The sequence below is a fragment of the Sapajus apella genome, unplaced genomic scaffold (assembly GCF_009761245.1).
Source record: "Sapajus apella isolate SASKATOON/1434 unplaced genomic scaffold, GSC_monkey_1.0 scaffold29, whole genome shotgun sequence".
Taxonomy (NCBI): domain Eukaryota; kingdom Metazoa; phylum Chordata; class Mammalia; order Primates; family Cebidae; genus Sapajus; species Sapajus apella.
The window spans coordinates 13,441,147-13,462,366 of record NW_022436969.1 but is presented as its reverse complement, the minus strand read 5'-3'; the positions used below and the strand labels follow the sequence as shown (position 1 = coordinate 13,462,366).

General features: G+C 41.2%; 1 protein-coding gene and 1 long non-coding RNA gene across 2 annotated transcripts in view; one reads left to right on the top strand and one right to left on the bottom strand.

Moving 5' to 3' along the window:
• LOC116561491 overlaps positions 1 to 20,572 on the top strand; it is a 22,713-nt gene extending 2,141 nt beyond the window's left edge. Inside the window, exons 2-3 of the long non-coding RNA XR_004273453.1 lie at positions 19,150 to 19,299; positions 20,016 to 20,572. This is a non-coding gene — a long non-coding RNA (uncharacterized LOC116561491). The remainder of the gene's footprint in view (positions 1 to 19,149; positions 19,300 to 20,015) is intronic.
• NDC80 (NDC80 kinetochore complex component) overlaps positions 18,138 to 21,220 on the bottom strand; it is a 48,360-nt gene continuing 45,277 nt past the window's right edge. The window contains exon 17 of the mRNA XM_032293265.1: positions 18,138 to 18,348. Coding sequence (XP_032149156.1) covers positions 18,211 to 18,348 — 138 coding nt within the window. The 3' untranslated portion in view covers positions 18,138 to 18,210. The remainder of the gene's footprint in view (positions 18,349 to 21,220) is intronic.

The following is a 21,220-nucleotide window of genomic DNA, read 5'->3' as shown; positions in this document are numbered from 1 at the left end:
TCCACAGCTAGTTTTGTTTCTAGCCTGACTCAATTCCACATCTTTCCTCCCTCTGCTTTAAATGGACAATTTCAAGTAACCAACTGTTTCACTTCTCCATATCCCTCTTCCAGGATGTGAGGCATGAAGATGTGGGCGTGAGAGCAGATCTAAAATTCCTGTTCAGGGATCCAAATAACTTGGACCTTGACCCTCCTGGTGCCTAGAAAACCAACTCTCTCCAAGAGACCTACTCTCATCTTCCCTACTCCAAAGCTGTCAGATACCTAGGGAATCCATTTACAACCATTCCGTTTCTCTCCCAGTATGTTGGTAGAATTTTGCATTCTTTATCTTTGCAAACAAGATACTTCCCTTAAGAGCCTGGGCAACTAAATTAGTCTCTAATTTGAAGAGAATAGATTCTCTTTCTACTTCTAAGGCTGAAAGATAAGAAGGGAGTAATTTTCCCCACCATTCCATCCCTCTACCAGGACACTGGTCTAGTTTGTATCCTCTTTTCAAGTTCCCTAGGGTGGACCCGTGTCTTCTAGCAAACTGGCTGGAAGCAAACTTCTAGCAAACTTCTAGACTGGCTTCTTCAGCACTGACGTTTTCTCCTTTTCTCAGGAGTGGAAAGAGCTGTTGATGGAAGACTACTCATTACTCTGCCCTCATCCACAAGAAGCTATCCCCTCCTCTTAATAGGCAAACAACTCAGGGCCATCCCCATTTGTTTCTTAAACCTGCGAGTTTCTGGTGGGTGGAGTCTCCTGCTTTAGAACAGATGATACATTTCTCCCAAGTCAGATTTTGCAAGGTCTACAGAGGAGAAATGATTCCACTATCACAACCCTCTAACAGAATGTTGATGGGACTGGTCCCCCGCTCACTCAGTTGCTTGATACGAGGCATTTTACCATCCCACCTTTATCCAACATCCCCTGCTTCCACCACACCGCACCCTTGCTTACTATACCAACCCTTGGCAACTTCACTGACTAAAATTCCGTGTAGTTTGCAGTTTCTTTTGCTCTAGTCACGTTACCATTTGGTACCATTCCTCAGCTTCTCAGAGAATTGCTTGACTGCATTAGTACATTTTCATGCTGCTGATAAACACATACCTGAGACTGGGAAGAAAAAGAGGATTAATTGGACTTATAGTTCCATATGGCTGGGGAGGCCTCAGAATCATGGCAGGAGGTGAAAGGCACTTCTTACATGGCAGTGGCAAAAGAAAATGAGGAAGAAGCAAAAGCAGAGGCCCCTAATAAACCCATCAGATCTCTTGAGACTTATTATCAGAATAGCATGGGAAAGACCCATCCCTATGATTCAATTACCTCCCCCTGGGTCCCTCCCACAACACACGGGATTTCAGGGAGATACAATTCAAGCTGAGATTTGGGTGGGGACAGAGCCAAACCATATCATTGACTTCTTGGATATCTTGCTAACTCCTATGTCCTCACAATTCTTTTCATTGATTTCCAGTTATTTCCCTGGGAAATCTCTCTTTCTCCTCCTGAAAGGTTTCACCCCAAGTGACACCATATAAAGAAAAATCTAACGAATATCCATGAAAGCCAGCATGGTACAGTAGTTAAGAACTAAAGTCAGGTTGCCTGAATTTGGATTTTGCCGTTTAGTAGAGAAGTTTTCCATTTGCTACGAGAACTGAGTAGATGTATTTAACCTTTCTGTTTCTCAGACTATCAGTGATCAAGTAGATAAAAAGCAAATAAATCACAGAAGACCTTAGTAATTGATAAGATAGAGCTGGTTGATAATATGCCAGTCAGTGTATACATCCTTAAAACTGAATATGCTTTCCTTTCAATTGCCCATGAACACTCACTGAAACTATCAGGCCATAAGGAAAAACCTCAACAAGGTCCAAATGAAGGAAACAGTGAAGACAGCATTCTGTGATTACAATGCAATAAAACTAGGAATTCATAAAGTTTGGGGGTTGGAGGGATGGGAATTCCTTCTACGTGAAAATTCAAAACTATTTTAAACAGTTCTTATAGCAAAGAGAAACCACTAACTGAAACTGTAGAAAATGAATACACAACACATAAAAAATGTGATATACTACTAAGGTAGAAACCAGAGGAAAATGTATAGCTTTAGATACTTATTTTTTTTTTTAATTAAGCATCTAATAAAGATTTAGGGGGAAAACAAAATAATAGAAGCAAAGCAGGAGTAGGTTAGTAAAGAAAAAAGCAAATGTTTAGTAAGTTAGGGAACAAAAAGACAGAAGTGTTAAGTTAAATCAATTTTTTTTTTGAGACCGGGTCTTGCTGTCACACAGGCTGGAGCGCCGTGGTGTGGTCATGGCTCACTGCAGCCTCAAAGCCTCAATCTCCTGGGCTCAAACGATCCTCCCACCTCAGCCTCTGAAGTAGCCGAGACTGCAGGCATGTACCACCATGCCACCAAAATTTTTATTTTTTTATTTTTTGTACAAACATGATCTCACTATGTTGCTCAGGTTGGTCTTGAACTCCTGGGCTCAAATGATCCTCCCACCTTGATCTCCCAAAGTGCTGGGATTACAGGTGTGAGCCACCATGCCCTGCCAAAAAAAAGGCAATGTTTGGGGATGGAAAGCAGAGAATCCCCAGGGGGTCATTGAGAGTGATGCTAATGGAGCCACTTTGGTTCTACTCCTCAGTTCCCATTCCCACATGTCCCTCCCACTGGGGACACAGCTCCATAGAGAGTCTCTGATTTAATAAATGTGTCGCAGCCTATGGAATGATTCCTTCAGAGAGTTTCCTGGAAGCTGGCATTTCAGTTGCACTTGCGATGTTTGTTCCAACATTCTAGAAGGCTGTGATTTGGCCAGTGGATCTCATGGTCATAGATTCACTCCTGTCTTTCCTTCACTGAGCAGATGCTAAGTGTATGGAATTCCATGTTTGTGGACCAGGCATTCCATGAACCCCATGTAATGGTGAGAGTTGGGTCTCTACAGGCAGAAAAGGCAAACCCTTACTCAGAGTAGAATCTCTCCTTGTGTGGATGAAGTGCTGGTCTTTCAAGAGTGGAAGGGGCCTCATGAATCAACTTGCCACCAAGTAGCCAGTTGGTTTCTTCAAAGGACAGTGCTGAATCCGGAGCTCAGGTTGGTCCCTACTGCTGAGGAATATGGGCATTTACAAGTTGCAGTAATTAGATCAGGTTTGGTGAGTGGAAGTCCTTGCTATGGGGCCACACATGGCTTCCATCTCTGACGGCATGGCCATTCCACCCAGGTGCCTGTCACACCAGTTCGATCCATGTCAACTGCTGAGTGCTTTTGTCAGTGCCTCTTCCATTGTAGATGTTTTGTGGTGGGTATTAACGTATGACAAAAAATACTTCACACTTTGTGCCCACTCCCATGTGTTCATTCACATGTTTCTACCCCAGATAATTTATTTTTCTTTTTTTTTTGAGAAGGAGTTTTGCTCTTGTTGCCCAGAATGGAGTGCAGTGGTGCAATTTCGGCTCACTGCAACCTCTGCCTCCTGGGTTCAAGTGATTCTCCTATCTCGGCCTCCTGAGTAGCTGGGATTACAGGCATGCACCACCATGCCCGGCTAATTTTGTGTTTTTGGTAGAGACAGAGTTTTACCATGTTGGTCAGGCTGGTCTCGAACTCCTGACCTCAGGTGATCTGCCTGCCTTGGTCTCCCAAAATGCTGAGATTACAGGTGTGAACCACCACACCTGACCTTACCCCAGATAATTTCATCTCCTATCTTTCAGTTAGTCCTTTGCCTTCTAGGTCCTAGCCTGATGGCCAAGTCATGGCAGCTGCTCAGAAATCTATGTCTTCTTGTCTCAGGCTGCTTCTCCTTCTACTTAAAGTCGATGGTCACTGTGTGCTCTGCTCACAGTTCTTGCTTGGTAGGTGGTACAAGCTTCCAGGGCACCCTTCAACATGACCTTGCCGAGCAGGGTCATTTGTCTCTACCATGATGGTATCGCTTTTACCCTCCTTCTGCAATGCAGCTGCTGAATGTTTTCCCCTTGGGCCCTGCATACTAGCCAACTCATCCATAAACCAACTCATCCTTCTTTTTCAGCTGATTGTATGAGAACCTCTGTGTCCACAGATAAAAACTGGGGAAGCAGAACCAGTGCAACGTGGCGGGTGACATGAGGACCTAAACTGCCTGCTGGGTGGCTTATTTGTGCCGTCTGGTCCTGCTAAGATTGATCCTGGGTGTACCATTTTCATCTTGTGACAAACTGACTGCTCTTGGGCCTGTCCTACTTTATAACTCAGAGGGTCACCATGGGAAGCGTGGACAGTCACTTATTGTCCCATGGTCAAGTGTTCTGTTTCTACCAAGGCTCTGGAACATGGCAAAAGCTGGTTTTCAAAGCGTGTTTACATCTCTGTTTGGATGGCATAATTTTACCCTAGAACCCTAGAGAGCCATCCCTGGAATCCCATAGTATATCTTTGCCTACCATAGACACTGCCAACACACTAAAGTCTCTGGTATTTTATAAAACAGGAAGCAGAGCTATTTGCACTATGGCTTAGACTTGCTTCAGGCCTTTTTCCTGTTCCTGGGTCTACTCAAGGTAAACAGCCTTGGATTATTGGGCAATACAGTATATGGGCCAATATATACTCCTGGGCATAGAATATGTTTCTTCAGAAATCAAAGAGGCCTACCAGGCACTGTATTTTCTTTTTATGGTAGGGAATGCAAAAGAGCAATTTGTCTTTTACTTTGGAGTGATGCCCTGGTATGTCCCTAACCACTGAACCCCTAAAAACAATGAAACAATAGGTCCTAAATCTTCCATAGGGTTTATCTCCAACCCTTTGGAGCATATGTATATGACTACCTAGCTCTTGGTTGTTCTGTCAATCTGCATAATGCCATCGACATAATGGATTGGTATATTGTCCAGGTGATCTAGATATATTTGATATCTAGATATCTTGATGTATTATGGCAGAAGGCAGAAGAGTTAACATAGCCTGAGATGAACACTGTGAATAACTTAATGAATATCATTATCTGTCTCACAATAATGCAGACTGTTCTATCTTTTAAAATCAGTCAGCATGGTAAGTAATATGTTCACCAAATCAATGGTTGTATACCACGTGCTGAAGCCTTATTAATATACTCTGGTAGGCTGGGCATGATGGCTCATGCTTGTAATCCTAGCAGTCTGGGAGGCCAAAGCAGGAAGATCACTTGAGCCCAGGAGTTTGAGACCAGCCTGAGCAACATGGTAAAGCCCCATCTCTACAAAAAAAATACAGAAAATTAGATGGGTGTTGTGATGCATGCCTGTAGTCCCAGCTATTTGAGAGGCTGAGGTGAGAGGATCACCTGAACTTGAGGAGGTTGAGGCTGCAGTAAGCCTTGATCACATCACTGTACTCCAACCTGGGTGACAGATTGAGACCCTGTCTCAAAAAAAAATTTTTTTTGTGACACCATGTTTGGAGAAAATAAAAAGGTGCTCTACCACTGATAGCACATCTAGTATAGCAGCTGGGATGAGGCTACTACTGGGTTAGCCTGGGGTAGTCTCCATTCTCCAGGGCCCATCCACTTTCAGAAAAAGCCAGATTGGTGACTCAGATGGAGATATGATAGGGCTCATCACCCCTGAATCCTTTAAGTCTTTAATGATGGCGCTGATCTCTGCCTTCCTGGTATCTGATGTTATTTTGATGTTACTTTAATTTACTATCTTGGCCTAGCAGGCAGCTTCAGCAGTTTCCATAAGACATTGCTCATTACAATAGCTCTTAGTCTACAGACTAATGACCCAGTGTGGGTGTACTTCAAATCCCAAGTACCGATTTTCAATTTTGCAGTTCGGGTCAAGAAACTGGCCTTTGGGTGGGTCTGCACACCCAGTGGGTATACTATGAGCCAGGCCTCTTAGCCAGGACTCCCTGAACTACTTAGTCCTCACAAACCCTACTCCAATAGAGGGGTTGTGGATGGTACTCTTGGTCAATGATAACTCTGATCCTGTGTCAAGTCATCCTAAAACTGCCTGTTAATACCCTCTGCAGTGTACAACCACCCAAGTACAGCCATGAGTCACTTAATGACAGGGATCTGTTCTGAGAAATGTGTCATTAGGTGATTTCATCATAGTGTGAATGTCATAGAATGCACTTACACAAACCTAGGTAGTGTCACCTACTATACACCTAGGCTATATGGTACAGCCTGTGGATCCTGGGCAACAAACCTGTACAGCTCATGACTGTACTGAAATCTGTAGGCAGTTGTAACACAATGATAAGTATCTGTGTAGCTAAATCTGTCTAAACATAGTAAAGGTACAGTAAAAATATGGCATAAAAGATTTAAAAAATGGTGCACCTGTATAGGGCACTTACCATGAATGGAGCTTGCAGGACTGGAAGTTGCTCTGTGGAGAGTGGGAAGACCCAGGGCACTACTGCACACTACTGTAGTCTTTATGAACACTGTATACTTAGGCTACACTTGATTTATTAAAAATAATGTTCTTTTGGCTGGGTGCAGTGGCTCATGCCTGTAATCCCAGCACTTTGGGAGGCCAAGGTGGGTAGATCACGAGGTCAGGAGATTGAGACCATCCTGGCTAACATGGTGAAACTCCATCTCCACTAAAAATACAGAAAAATTTAGCTGGGCATGGCGACGGGTGCCTGTAATCCCAGCTACTTGGGAGGGTGAGGCAGGAAAATTGTTTAAACCTGGGAGGTGGAGGTTGCAGTGAGCCGAGATTGCGCCACTGCACTCCAGCCTGTGCAACAGAGCTAGACTGTGTCTCAAAATAATAATAATAATAATAATAATTTTCTTTGATAGTAAATAACCTTAGCTTGCTGTAACATTATTGCTTTATAAACTTAAAAAAGCTTTTTGGATCTTGTAATAACAGCTTAAAATACAAGCATTGTAGAGCTGTACAAAAGTATTTTCTTTCTTTATATCCTTATTCTCTAAGCTTTTATATATTTTATTTAAAAAATTTTAAGCTTTTTGTTAAAAACTAAGACACAAACACGCACATTAGCTTAGGCTAGTCGTCAATATCACTGTCTTCCACCTCCATATCTTGTCTCACTGGAAGGTCTTCCGGGGCAATAACATGCATGGAGCTGTCATCGCCTAGGATAACAATGCCTTCTTCTGGATACCTCCCAAAGGAACTGCTAAGGCTGTTTTCCTTTTTCTCTTCTTTTTAAAATTTCAACCTTTATTTTGGATACAGAGGGTACATGTGCAGGTTTGTTACATGGGAATATTGTGTGATGCTGATGTTTGGGGGACGGAGCTTATCACCCATCACCCAGGTAATGAGCATAGTGCCTGATAGGTATTTGTTCAACTCATGCCCTGCTCCCTGCCTCCCCTCTTTGTAGTCCACAGTGTCTGTTGTTTCCACGTTTATGTCTATGTGTACTTAATGTTTAGCTCCCCTTATAAGTGAGAATGTGAGGTATTTGGTTTTCTGTTCCTGCCTTCATTCACCTAGGATTACGACCTCTAACTGCGTCCATGTTGCTGCAAAGAACATGATTTCTTTCTTTTTTATGACTGCATAGTATACCATGGTGTATATGTACCATATATATATATTTTTTTGAGACAGAATTTTGCTCTGTCACCCAGACTGGAGTGCAGTGGTACAATCTCAGCTCACTGCCACGTCTGCCTGCTTGGTTCAAGCAATTCTCCTGCCTCAGCCTCCCAAGTAGCTGGGACTACAGGCACACGCCACCATGCCCGGCTGGTTTGTTGTATTTTTAGTAGAGATGGGTTTCACCATGCTGGCCAGGCTGGTCTCGAACTCCTGACCTCGTGATCTACCTGCCTAGGCCTCCCAAAGTGCTGGGATTACAGGTATGAGCCACTGTGCCCAGGCTGTACTATATTTTCTTTATCCAGTCTACTGCTGATGGGCACCTGGGTTGATTCCAAGTCTTTGCTATTATTAATAGTGCAGTGATTAACATAGAAGTACATGTACCTTTTGGTAGAATGACGTATTTTTCTTTGGGTGTAACCCAGTAATGGAATTGTTGGGTTAAATGGTAGCTCTGTTTTATGTTCTTTGAGAAATCTCCAGACTGCTTTCCACAGTGGCTGGACTAATTTGCATTCCTACCAACAGTATGTAAGTATGACCTTTTCTCTTCAGCCTTGCCAGCATGTATTGTTTTTTTTTTGATTTTTTGATAATGGCCATCCTGACTGGTATGAGATCGTATCTCATTGTGGTTCTGATTTGGCTTTCTCTGTTGATTAGTGATGCTGAGTATTTGTTCATATGCTTATTAACCACTAGTATGTCTTATTTTGAGAAGCGTCTGTTCATGCCCTTTGCCCAGTTTTTTTGTTTTTTGATTTTTTTGAGACAGAGTCTTCCTCTGTCACCAGGCTGTAGTGCAGTGGCGCAATCTTGGCTCACTGCAACCTCCGCCTCCTGGGTTCAAGCGATTCTTCCGCTTCAGCCTCCTAAGTAGCTGGGGCCACAGGCACGTGCCACCACGTCCAGCTAATTTTTTTTTTTTGTATTTTTAATAGAGACGGGGTTTCACCATGTTGGCCAGGATGGTCTCCATCTCTTGATCTCATGATCCGCTCATTGATTAGTTGAGAGGTGCAATCTAAAACAATGATAAAAAGTATAGTATAGTAAATACATAAACAAGTAACAGTCATTTATTATTATTATGAAGTATTATGTATTATATTTAATTATATGTGCTACACTTTTAGGTTTTTTGTTTGTTTGTTTGTTTTTTGAGATGGAGTCTCTCTCTGTTTTGCCCAGGCTGGAGTGCAGTGGCACAATCTCAGTTCACTACAGCCTCGGCCTCCTGGGTTCAATTCTCCTGTCTTACCCTCCTGAGTAGCTGGGACTATAGGCATGTGCCACCACACCCAGCTAATTTTGTATCTTTAGTAGAGACGAAGTTTCACCATGTTGGCCAAGCTGGTCTCGAACTCCTCAACTCAGGTGATCCACCCACCTCGGCCTCCCAAAGTGCTGGGATTACAGGCGTGAGCCACCATGCCTGGCCTATATGCACTATGCTTTTATATGGCTGGCAACGTAGCAGATTTTTATACCAGCATGACTATAAATATGTGATCATGATGTTCTCTGCATTGTTCTACAATGATTTAATGGCTACAATGTCACTAGGCTATAGGAATTTGTCAGCTACATTATAATCTTATAGGATCACTGTCATATATATGGTGCAAGTTGTATATATGGTGCGTTGTATATATGTCCTTATGCAGTGCATGACTTTAAATAGTTGCATGTCTCATTGCAAAAGAACTGGGGGAATTGCCACAGTATATGGTTCTTTTTTCTAGAAAGCCAGCTACCTCTTCAGTCAATGAGTTTCAGATCTGAAAATGGCTCAGATCTGGGGACTGAGAGAGAGATTGTGATTTTTTTGTAGGAGTGACTGCGCTTAGGACTCTGTTCTACCATTTTTGCTTTTTTCCCACCACTCCAAAAAACACCTTTGTTCAATTTTTCTGTAATCCTAAAACTGCTCTAAAAATAGTCTATTAATTTTTAAAAAGATTTAAAAAACACTCTGCCCTTGTGGGATCAGTGTGATGTCCAGGCAGTCTAGGTCTCTTTGGACTAAATTGTGACAGAGGGCAGAAGAGTTAACATAGTTCTGGCCCTCATATTTTGCCCCTATGGGCAGTATCCCTAATAACTACCTGCACAATTTCCTTCGGGTCAAGCCTCCCTCGAGAGCTTGCCTGGCCTTGTCCATCATTGTGGCAGCCTCCTGGCCTTTGCTACTTTGGAGCTCCATCATACACATGGATGTTAATGAGCTGCACTCGGCACCTGCCTCTCCCAAATCCCACAGCCTGCAGAGGAGGCACCACTGATCTTCCTGGTGATGCTGGAGACTCCCTCACCAGGCCTGATGGCCTTAATGGATGGGATGGCCTCGAGGCCCTCCTTTGGAACATGGTCCTCTGGAGGTCTTCTGGCTTTACATGTTAGATGCATTCCAGCATGCCCACTTCCCTCAGCCTTTCCATTGCTTCCTCTCCTCTCTGCCAGGGCAACTCAGCCATTTCCACATCACTGAGGGCCATCGTTTTACATGTGCTCTTACGAGTCACCACCTCAGTAGTGAGTTTGCCCCCATCCCCTGGGGTCCTTGCCATGGTGTTAAATCCTGTGTTCTAAAAAAGTGCCCTCAAGCCAGTGAATTCTTGCTTATCGAGACTTATGCTCTGGTCCTCATGATGAAGCACTCATATATCGTGTTGGATTAAAGCTGGAAATATTCATATGAACTCCTGGTTTTTAATATATTGATATAGATAGAGACATAAATATAGATGTGTGTATGTACCTGCATACTTCTATTTTCTTTTCTTGTTTCTTTTCAGACAGAGTCTTGCTCTGTCGCCCAGGCTGGAGTGCAGTGGCACGGTCTTGGCTCACTGCAACCTCTGCCTCCTGGGTTCAAGCGATTCCCCTGCCTCAGCTTTCCGAGTAGCTGGGATTACAGGCGAGTGCCACCACATTTGGCTAATTTTTGTATTTTTAGTAGAGATGGGGTTTCACTATGTTGGCCAGGCTGATCTCAAACTCCTGACCTCAGGTGATTTGCCTGCTTTGGCCTCTCAGAGTGCTGGAATTACAGGCGTGAGCCACCATGCCCGGCCTACATACTTCTGTTTTCTAGCTCTGTCCTTGGAGAGGGCCTGAAAGCAGTGACACCTTAGGAACAATGAGCACATATATGACCAGATTTTTAAAAATTTTTTTGAGATGGAGTCTAACTCTTGTTGCCCAGCTGGAGTGCAGTGGTGCGATCTCGGCTTATCGCAACCTCCGCCTCCTGGGTTCAAGCAATTCTCCTGCTTCAGCCTCCCGAGTAGCTGGGATTACAGCCAGATGCCACCATGCCCGGCTAATTTTTGTATTTTTAGTAGAGATCGGGTTTCTCCATGTTGGTCAGGTTGGTCTCAAACTCTCCACCTCAAGTGATCCGCCTGCCTCGGCCTCCCAAAGTGCTGGGATTACAGGCGTGAGCCACCGCCTGGCCATTTTTTTCTTTTTTAAAGTACAGATGAGGTCTCTGTGTTGCTCAGGCTGGTCTTGACTTCCTGGGCTCAGGCAATCCTTGGCCTTCCAAAATGCCGGGATTACAGGCATGAGCCACTCTGCTTAAGCCAGATTTTGGTTTCTAAACATCATTGTTCATTAAAAGGAACCAGGGATTGTTGGAGAATTGGCTGATTGCAGGGGCGGGGTATGGGACAGTATAGGATGGGACTGGAACATCGTAGTGTGTCAGAAAGTAAGGAAATGCTCAAAGAATGATTGAGAAATGTCAAAAAAAGGACACAGGAGCCAGCCTGACAAGCTCCCACTGGCCAAATCTGGGACGATTTAAACATAAAAATAAATAGTGATAGTTACAGGATTACAACCCATCGATTGAAATAAGAATCCACGGGTCCATACTGATATAAATGAACAAATGGTGGAGAAGGGAAAGTTCTTCCTTTAGAATGCCAACTAATAAGAAGGAACTATAGAAAGAATATAGAAATTTAAAAATCATTTTTTGGCAACCAACACAGTAATAATTCATTCAAGAGACACGATGTTAAGTAAAAGCTTGATGAGAAATATATTTATGTGGTTTCAAAGTATCCTCCCTGTGAGATACTTATTAATTACAAAGGTGAAGATATTAACTTTGCAGACACCACCACAATCAGCTGATTAAAATTAACAACACCATGTACCTTCTGCTAGGATGCACTGAAAAGAATGTAACATCAATTCTGTGGATATCCTATCTAATCATGAGATCCGTTAGGCAAAAATTGAGAAACAGTCCAAAGATTACTCTTCAAAAATACCAAGGTCATAAAAGTCAAAGTCAGAATGAGGAACTCATTCAGTGTAAAGGAGATTAAATAGATTTGGGCCAGGTGCGGTGTCTCATGACTGTAATTCCAGCACTTTGGGAGGCCTAGGTGGGTGGATCACTTGAGGCCAGGAGTTCGAGACCATTCTGGCCAACATGGTGAAGCCCCGTCTCTACTAAAAATACAAAAATCAGTCAGGCATCGTGGCATGTGTCTGTAATCCCAGCCACTTGAGAAGCTGAGGCAGGAGAATCGCTTGAACCCAGGAGGTGGAGGTTGCAGTGAGCCGAAAAGATTTGACAACTAAATGAAATGATGCAATGTGTATATTGGGTTGGATCCTGCACCAGGGAAAAAAATCCTAATAAAGAACATTTTGGGGTCAACTCAACTGGCAACATTTGAGTACTTTCCGTAGATTAGGTACTAATTTGCCAATATTAATTTCTTGATTTTGATAATTGTATTATGATCATATAAGACTGACATTGTTTTAAGGAAATATACACTGAATTGTTTAGAGTTAAAAAGTTCTCATGTCTGCAACTTACAGGTGAGTCAAGATAAGAAAAAAGGCTACGCACAGTGATCCTATCTCTTTCAGAGGTCGAGACGGAAGGATCACTTGAGTCAAGGAGTTTGAGACCAGCTCAGGCAACATAGCTAGACTCTGTCTCTGCAAAAATAATTAAAAAAATAGCTGTATGTCGTGGTGCACGTCTGTAGTTCCAGCTACCCAGGAGGCTGAGGTGGGAGGATACATGAGCCCTGGAGTTTGAGGCTACAGTGAGCCACGATCACACCATTGCATTCCAGCCAGGGCAATGAGTAAGACCCTATCTCTAAAATAGATATTAATAAATAAATAGAAAGGAAAGGAGCAGAGAATGATAAATAAATGTTTGTAGTGAAATATTAGCTAGGGAATTTGTGTGAGGGGGAGTATTTGAATTACTCCTGCAACATTTTAAAAAGTCAAATTCTTCCAAAATTTAAAATTAAATAAAATTAAAAAAACACTTCCATAGAAGAAAGACTTAAATAACAACACCAAAAATGAGGAAGAATAACAAAGAGATTAAAACAATTGGGAAAAACTGATTTAATCAAATATAGACTCAAACATAAGATAGATAATAAAAAATAAAGATAATTGATGTTCCTCAATGGAATTAGAAACTGTGATAACCCAACTACGCAGTGATAAAACATGGAACTAGAGGAAGTTAAAAAGAGACAAATTTTGGTCCAATAGAAGACAGAACTTTCTGACAAGCAGCATGCTCAAACATCAAATGTTTTGAAGTAATGAGCAATTTAGAAGAAGTCCTATCATACCAAGTGTTGGTATGTATTTGGAGCAACCGGAACTCTCACTGCAGGTAGAAATATAATAGTACAACCATTCAGAAAACAGTTTGTGTGTTTTCTTCTCCTTTTCCTTTCTTCTTTTTTCTTTTAAAGACTAGTCAAGTACAGTAGTGAGAAGGGGGAAAGAGTTGAACAAGGAATTTGATCTATAACTGACTATGAACAAACAATTGAGATTTTTTTCTTTTTCTTTTCATGTCTTTTTTTTTCTTTTTTCTTTTTTTTTTTTTTTTGAGATGGAGTCTCTCTTTGTCACTGAGGCTGGAGTGCAATGGTGTGATCTTGGCTCACTGCAAACTCTGCCTCCTGGGTTCAAGCGATTCTCCTGCCTCAGCCTCCCAAGTAGCTGGGATTGCAGGCACCTGCCATTATGCCTGGCTAATTTTTGTATTTTTGTAGAGACAGGATTTCACCATGCTGGCCAGGCCGGTCTTGAACTCCTGACCTCAAATGATCTGCCTGCCTCGACCTCCCAAAGTGCTGGGATTATAGGCATGAGCCACTGTACTCCGCCACCAGTGAGGTTCTTAAAAGTTAAATTTGCATCTATGCTATATGAACTAACTATTCCATTCCAAGGTTTTTAACTAAGAGTAATGAAAGCATATGTTCATATGAATATTTATATATGAATATTCATAATGGCTTTATTTGTAATAGTCAAAAACTACAAACAACCCAATGGCCATCGACAGGTGAATGGATGAACAAACTCAGTATGTTCATATAATGGAATATTAGTTGACAATAAAAAGGAAGAAACTATTGATACACAGAACATGTATGAGTCTCAAAAGAATTATCCTGAGTGAAAGAAGCCATGCAAAAGTATACATACTTCATTATATATTTATGTAAAATTCTAGAATATTGTAAATTTCTTTGTTACCAATTTAATGTTTCTGTTACCAATTTACTAATTAGTCTATAGTAACAGAAAGGTGATTGATTAGTTCTTGCCTGGAGATTGGTGTGGGGTCAGGGGTGAGAGAATGGATGGCAAAGGGCTATAAGGAAACTCTTGATGGTGATGGATATATTTATTAGCTTGATTGTGTTGATAACGGTTTTATAGATATAGATGCCAATACTTATGAAAACTTTAAACATGTAGTTTATTTTATGTTAATACGCTATAAAAAGTACAGATTTTGATTCAGAAGGTTTGGGGTGGGATCAAAGAATATGCATTTCTGGACCAGGCACAGTGGCTCACGCCTGCAATCCTAGAGCATCGGGAGGCCAAGTTGGGAGGACTGCTTGACTCCAGGAGTTTGTGATAGGTCTGGAAAACAGAGTAAGGCCCTGTCTCTAAAAAAAAAAAAAAAAAATTAGGCCAGGTGTGGTGGCTCATGCCTGTAATCCCTGCACTTTGGGAGGCTGAGGAGGGCAGATCACTTGAGGCCAGGAGTTCGAGACCAGCCTGGCCAACATGGCGAAACCCCATCGCTACTAAAAATACAGAAAAGATTAGCTGGGTGTGGTGGCACATGCCTGTAATCCCAGCTAATAGGGAGGCTGAGGCACAATAATTGCTTGAACCTGGGAGGCAGACGTTGCAGTGAGCCAACATGGTGCCACTGCACCCTAACCTGGGTGACAGAGACTCTGTCTTAAAAAAAATTTGCATCTCCTAGCTACTTGGGAGGCTGAGGTGGTGGAATTGCTTGAGGCCAGGAGTTTGAAACTGTGATGAGCTATGATCACACCACTGAACTCCAGACAGGGTGACAGAGCGAGACTCTGTCTCTTAAAGCAGAGTCTGCATTTCTAACAAGCTCACAGGTGATGGTGATGCTGCTGTTTCCATACCAGGTTTTGAGTGGCAAAGATCTTGAGTCTTTTTTTTTTAAACAATTTTTATTTTAGAGTCAGGGGTTACTTGTATGTACATGGGTACATTGCATATTGCTGGGGCTTCTAGGTAAAATAGGTAATTTTTCAACCCTAGGCTCCTTTCCACCTTCCCCTGCTTTTGGAATCCCCAGTGTCTATTATTTCTATCTTTATGTCCATGTGTACATGTTTAACTCCCAATTACAAATGAGAAAATATGGTATGTGGTTTCCTATTTCTAAGTCAGTTTACTTAGGATAATGGCCTCCAGTTCCATCCATATTGTTGCGAAGAATGTGATTTCATTTTTCATGACTGTGGCAATTGTATTTTTTATTAATATATAATAGATGTGCATATTCCTGGGGTACATGTGATATTTTGATATTAATAAATTCATATAATGTATAATAACCAAATCAGAGTAAATGGAACATCCATCACCTTAAACATTTATCTTTTATGCTGGAAACATTTTCATTATTCTCTACTATTTTGAAATACACAATAGATGTTTGTTGATTATAGTCACGCTACTGATTTATTGAACACTAGATCTATTTTTTCTATCTACCCATATTTTTTGTACCCATTTATCAACCTCTCTTCATCCCTCCCTCCCTGTACCCATCCCTTCCTCTGGTAACCACCAATCTTTATGAGATCCACATTCCTAGCTCCTACATATGAATGAGAACATATGATATCTGTGTTTCTGTGCTTGGCTTCACTTAACAATTACCTTCAGTTCCATCCATGTTGCTGCAAATGAATGATAGGATTTCATTTTTTTAATGGTGGAATAGTATTCCATTGTGTATATGTATCACATTTTCTTTATCCATTCATCCATTGATGGGCACTTGGGTTGATTCCGTATTTTGGCTATTGTGAGCAGTGCTGCAATAAACAAGGGAGTGCAGATCTCTCTTCAATATATTGGTTTCTTTTGGATATACGCCCAGCAGTGGGATTGCTGGATCATATGGTAGATTTATTTTTAATTTTTTGAGGAACTTCCACAGTTTTCCATGGTGGCTGTACTAATTTACATTCCCACCAACAGTGGATGTGAGTTCTCCTTTGTCCACATCCTCGCCAGGATCCCTGTTTTCCTTTTTGATGAAAGCCATTTTAACTGGCATGAGGTATGTCATGGTGGTTTTGATTTGCATTTATCTGAATAGTGATGTTAAGCATTTTTTCACATACTCATTGGCCATTTGTATCTCTTGAGAAATGTCTACTCAGATCTTTGAGACTCTTTCTTCATGGGTCACTTGAGTGCATGGTAACTACACATTGCTGATACCACACTGGATAGTGCAGATAGAACATTTCTATTGAAGAAAGTTCTATTAGATGGGGTCAGAAGTCAAGATTTTTCAATACACTGGTAACTACTAATCTTGTCATTAGTTATCCCTAAACTATAACCTTTTTTTCATTCCATTCTGACTAAATGCACCTCCCTTCCTAAAGCCTTGCTGTAATTCTATTCCAAGTTTTTATTGTGTATTTCTTTTTATGTTCTTCATTCTGACTCACATTTGAAAGAATAGAAATTTAAACCTCACATTCTGACATCCTGAATATTCATTTTTCATGGCTCCTGTGGCTGTACCCAGGATTGTGCACCAGCTCAAGTAAGTTCCATTGTGATTTCTAGCACTTCTAAGAGGTGTAATCTGAGGGAAATCAGAGCTCCAGAATAAACTCTCATCTCTAAAATGAGGGGGTTGAACTTTTATTATTTCTTCTGTTTCTCACATTCTATATTTTTCTGTTTCAGAGTAAAGATGGCATGGGGCCAGAAAGAACATCATCTTCTTGGAAAACCACAGGGCTCTGGATAAGGAGTGGGTTGTACTATACGCCTCGTGTCATTAAAATGTTTAGTTAGTACCAACCTTTGCATAATTTGTACAAGGGATCAGCAAACTTTCTGTAAAGGGCCAGACAATAAACATTTCTGGCTTTGCAGGCCACATGGTCTCTTTGGAATACACTCAACTCTGCCATTGTAGTACAAAACTAGTCACAGACAATATGTAAATACATGGTTGTAACTGGATCTGGCCCTCATGATGTAGGTTGAGAACATCTCTAATCCAAAATGCTTCAAAATCTGAAACTTTCTTTTTTGAGACAGGGTCTTGCTCTGCCACTAAGGCTGGTATGCAGTGGCATGAACACAACTCATGGCAGTCCCAGATTCCTGGGCTCAAGGTATACTCCTGCCTCAGTCTCCTGAGTAGCTTGGACTGCAGGTATGTGCCACAATGCCTGGTTTATTTTTAAACTTTTGTAAAGTCTTACATCTTGGCCTCCCGAAGTGCTTGGATTACAGGCATGAGCCACCACAAACAGCCTAAAATCTGACTTTTTGGGCACTGGCATAATGCAAGTGGAAAATGCCACACTTGACCTCATGAAGGATTGCAGTAAAAACTGCTTCATGCTCAAAATTACTAAAAATATTGTATAAAACAGGCGGGGCACAGTGGCTCACGCCTGTAATTCCAGCACTTTGGGAGGCTGAGGTGGTTGAATCATGAGGTCAGGATTTCGTTAACTGCCTGGCCAACATGTGAAACCCTGTCTCTAGTAAAAATACAAAAATTAGCTGGGTGTGGTGGTTGGTGCCTGTGATCCTAGTTATTTGGGAGGCTGAGGCAGGAGAATTGCTTGAACCCAGGAGGCATAGGTTGCAGTGAGCCGAGATTGCGCCACTGCACTCCAGCCTGGGTGACAGAGCAAGACATTGTCTCGAAAGAAAAAAAAATTGTATAAAATAACCTTCAGCCTATGTGTATAAGGTGTATAAATAAATCTCATGTTTAGACAGGAGTCCTGTATTCAAGATATCACAAAAATCCCAAAATCTAAAAATAATACCCAAACCCCAAAAAACCTGATTCCGAAACACTTCTGGTCCCAAGCATTTTGGGTAAGGGATCCTCAACCTGTATTTTGTCAACTCCTGGTTTAAATTATGCTACCTTGTCTTCTTACCGTCTGAAGAAATGAGAGAGAAAAACAACTTTATTAAGACAATTTTATTAACTATGGATATATATACATAATCAACCTTTAATCTTCATTCTTCAGAAGCCTTAATTAGAGCCGCTTTCTTCTTATACTTATCTCTAATCTCTTTAATATTTTCCAAGAGATCTTCTGACATGCATTCTTTATATTCTCTATCAACTTTAGCAATCTGCTCCTCAAGATGTTTCTAGTAAAGACAATTAACAATTGTTAATGTAAAAATATTAATTTCTTTTAAAATGTTTAATTGTAAAATTTACAAACAAGAGGATAACATTTTTAAATTAAGAATAAAAAGGGCCGGGAGTGGTGGCTCACTCCTGTAATCCCAGAACTTTGTGAGGCTGAGATGAGCAGATCACTTGAGGTCAGGAGTTTGAGACCACCCTGACCAGCATGGCAAAACCTTGTCTCTACTAAAAATACAAAAATTAGCCAGGTGTGTTGGTGCATGCCTGTAATTGCAACTATGCAAGAGGCTGTGGCAGGAGGTTCATCTGCCCTTGGAGGTGGAGGTTGCAGCCAAGACTGGACCATTGCACTCCAGCCTGGGTGACAGCAAGATCCTATCACCAGATAAAAAAAAAAAAAAAAAACATTACTCCAGGAATAAAAATAATTTTTTTTTATTTACCACGTAGGCCCTTTTTGTGCCCTTTCCTAATTGTATCCTTTTTTTCTCCCCAAGATATAACCCCTTGTCTGAATGGTGTTTTGCTTTTATTTATATTATACCTTTATCACACACACAGAGAGATAAATGTATCTCTAAATAATATATTGACTTGGTAGTACCTGGTTTTAACCTTCGTATTTATCAAATGATATTAAATATAATGTTCTATGACTTTTTCATCTACTATTTTAAAATTCATTCGTGTTACTACATATGGCTGTAGTTTATTCAATGTACTGCAGCATAGTATTCTAGAATGAATATATCAACATTTACTTATTTTGCTGGTAATTAAGTTTTGTTTGTTCCCAGGTGTGGTAGGCTGAGTGACAGCTTTTCCAAAGATACCCATGCCCTAATTTCAGAAAGGAACCTGTAACTGTTAGCTTACATGGCAAAAGAAACTATAGATGTGATTAAGTTAAGGATCTTGAGAAAAGAAGATTATCCTGCACTGTCCAGGTGGGTCCTTACACCACTGTCAGAGTCAGAGAAGAAATTTAAGGACAGCAGCGGAGGGCAGAGAGGAGAGAAGATGCCATGCACTGGCTTTGATGATGAAGGAAGGGGCTACAAGCTAAGGACTATAGGTGGCCTCTAGAAGCTGGCAAAGGCCCCAGAAAGATTACAGCCCTTTGGACCCATTTTAGACTGACCTTAAGGACCCTAAGATGATAAATCTGTGTTGCTTTAAGCCATTAGCTTGGTGGTAATTTGTTACACTAGCATTGGGAAACTAATATGCCACATTATTTGTTCTTCTTCTTGTTTTTTTGCCATTTCAAATACTGATACTGTAACAAATTACCACAAACTAGGTGGCTTAAAATAACAGAAATGTGGGCCGGGCACGGTGGCTCATGCCTGTAATCCCAGCAGTTTGGGAGGCTGAGGCTGGCGGATCATGAGGTCAGGAGTATGAGACCAGCCTGACCAACATGGTGAAACCTCATCTCTACTAAAAATACAAAAATTAGCTTGGGTATGGTGGTACGTGCCTGTAATCCCAGCTACTCAGAAGGATGAGGCAGGGAATCGCTTGAATCGGGAAGGCGGAGGTTGCAATAAGCCAAGATCACACCATTGCACTCCAGCCTGGGCAACAGAGCAAGACTCTGTCTGAAAAAAAACAAAACAAAAACAACAACAACAACCAACAGAAATGTATTCTTTTACAGTTCTGGAGGCCAGAGTTTGAAATCAAGATGTCAGCAGGACCATGCTCTCTCTGAAGGCTCTCAGGAAGAATCCTTCTTTGCCTCTTCCCAGCTCTGGTGGCTCCTGGCAATCCTTGGTGTTCCTTAGCATGTAGCTGCTTCACTCCAACATCTGCCTGTCTCTGCATGGCCTTCATATAAGTCATCAGATGGAGGGCCTATCCTAATCCAGTATGATCTTGTTTTAACCAATTACATTTGCAAAGATCCTACTTGCAAATAAGGTCACCTTCTGTAATTTAGGACAGATGTGACTTTTGCTGGGGGCGCTATTCAACCTAGCGCAGCCCCCTAGCATATAGTGTAAACATTTCTTTAGGACAAATATATCTAGAGTGGAAGGTGGTTTTGGGGATTGTCAAATATTTTCTAAAATTATTTTATCAATTTACATAATTGCCAGCAGTAAATTAGAACTCCCATTTCTCCACATTCTTGCTGGAATTTGGTAATGATCAAACTAAATTTTTGCCAATTTCTTAAGTGTGGAATATGGCATATATTTTCATATGTTTATTGGCCACCTTGGTTCTTTTGTGAAATTCTCATTCAAGTCAAAAAGTTATTTTTATTGATACATATCAGATGCACATGTTTTTTGGGCCCCTTCAAGTCTTTGGTCCACTTATTTATTTTTCAGAGGCCATATATATTGGGATGGTAATCCTTTACCAGCTGTGTTTTAAAAAACATCTTCTATCAGTTTGTGGCTTGTCTTTCCACTCTTTCCATATCTTTTATGTAGAGAAGGTCTTAATTTTAATAAAGGTAAATTTGTACATAATTTCTTTTGTGGTTTGTACTTTTTATGCCTTTTGTGTTTGTACTTTTTAAGAACTCCTTTACAACCCCTAAAGTATAAAGATAGTCTCTTATAATTCTCCTAAAAGTTAAAAAAGCTAGCCTCACATTAACTTCCGAATCCATCTGGAACTGATTTCTGTGTAGAGTTTAAGGTAGGGATCCAACTTCACATTACCTGAACAATTCATTTTATCCCACTATTCTGAAATACTGCCTCTCTCACATATGTTTCATGTCTATGCTCATGCATCTATGTCTGTACTCTTAATCACAGAGATTGGTCTTTCTGCATCAATACTACAACATGTTAGTTATTACAGCTTTACAATAATTCTTGGTATGCCTAAACAGATCCCCCCCCC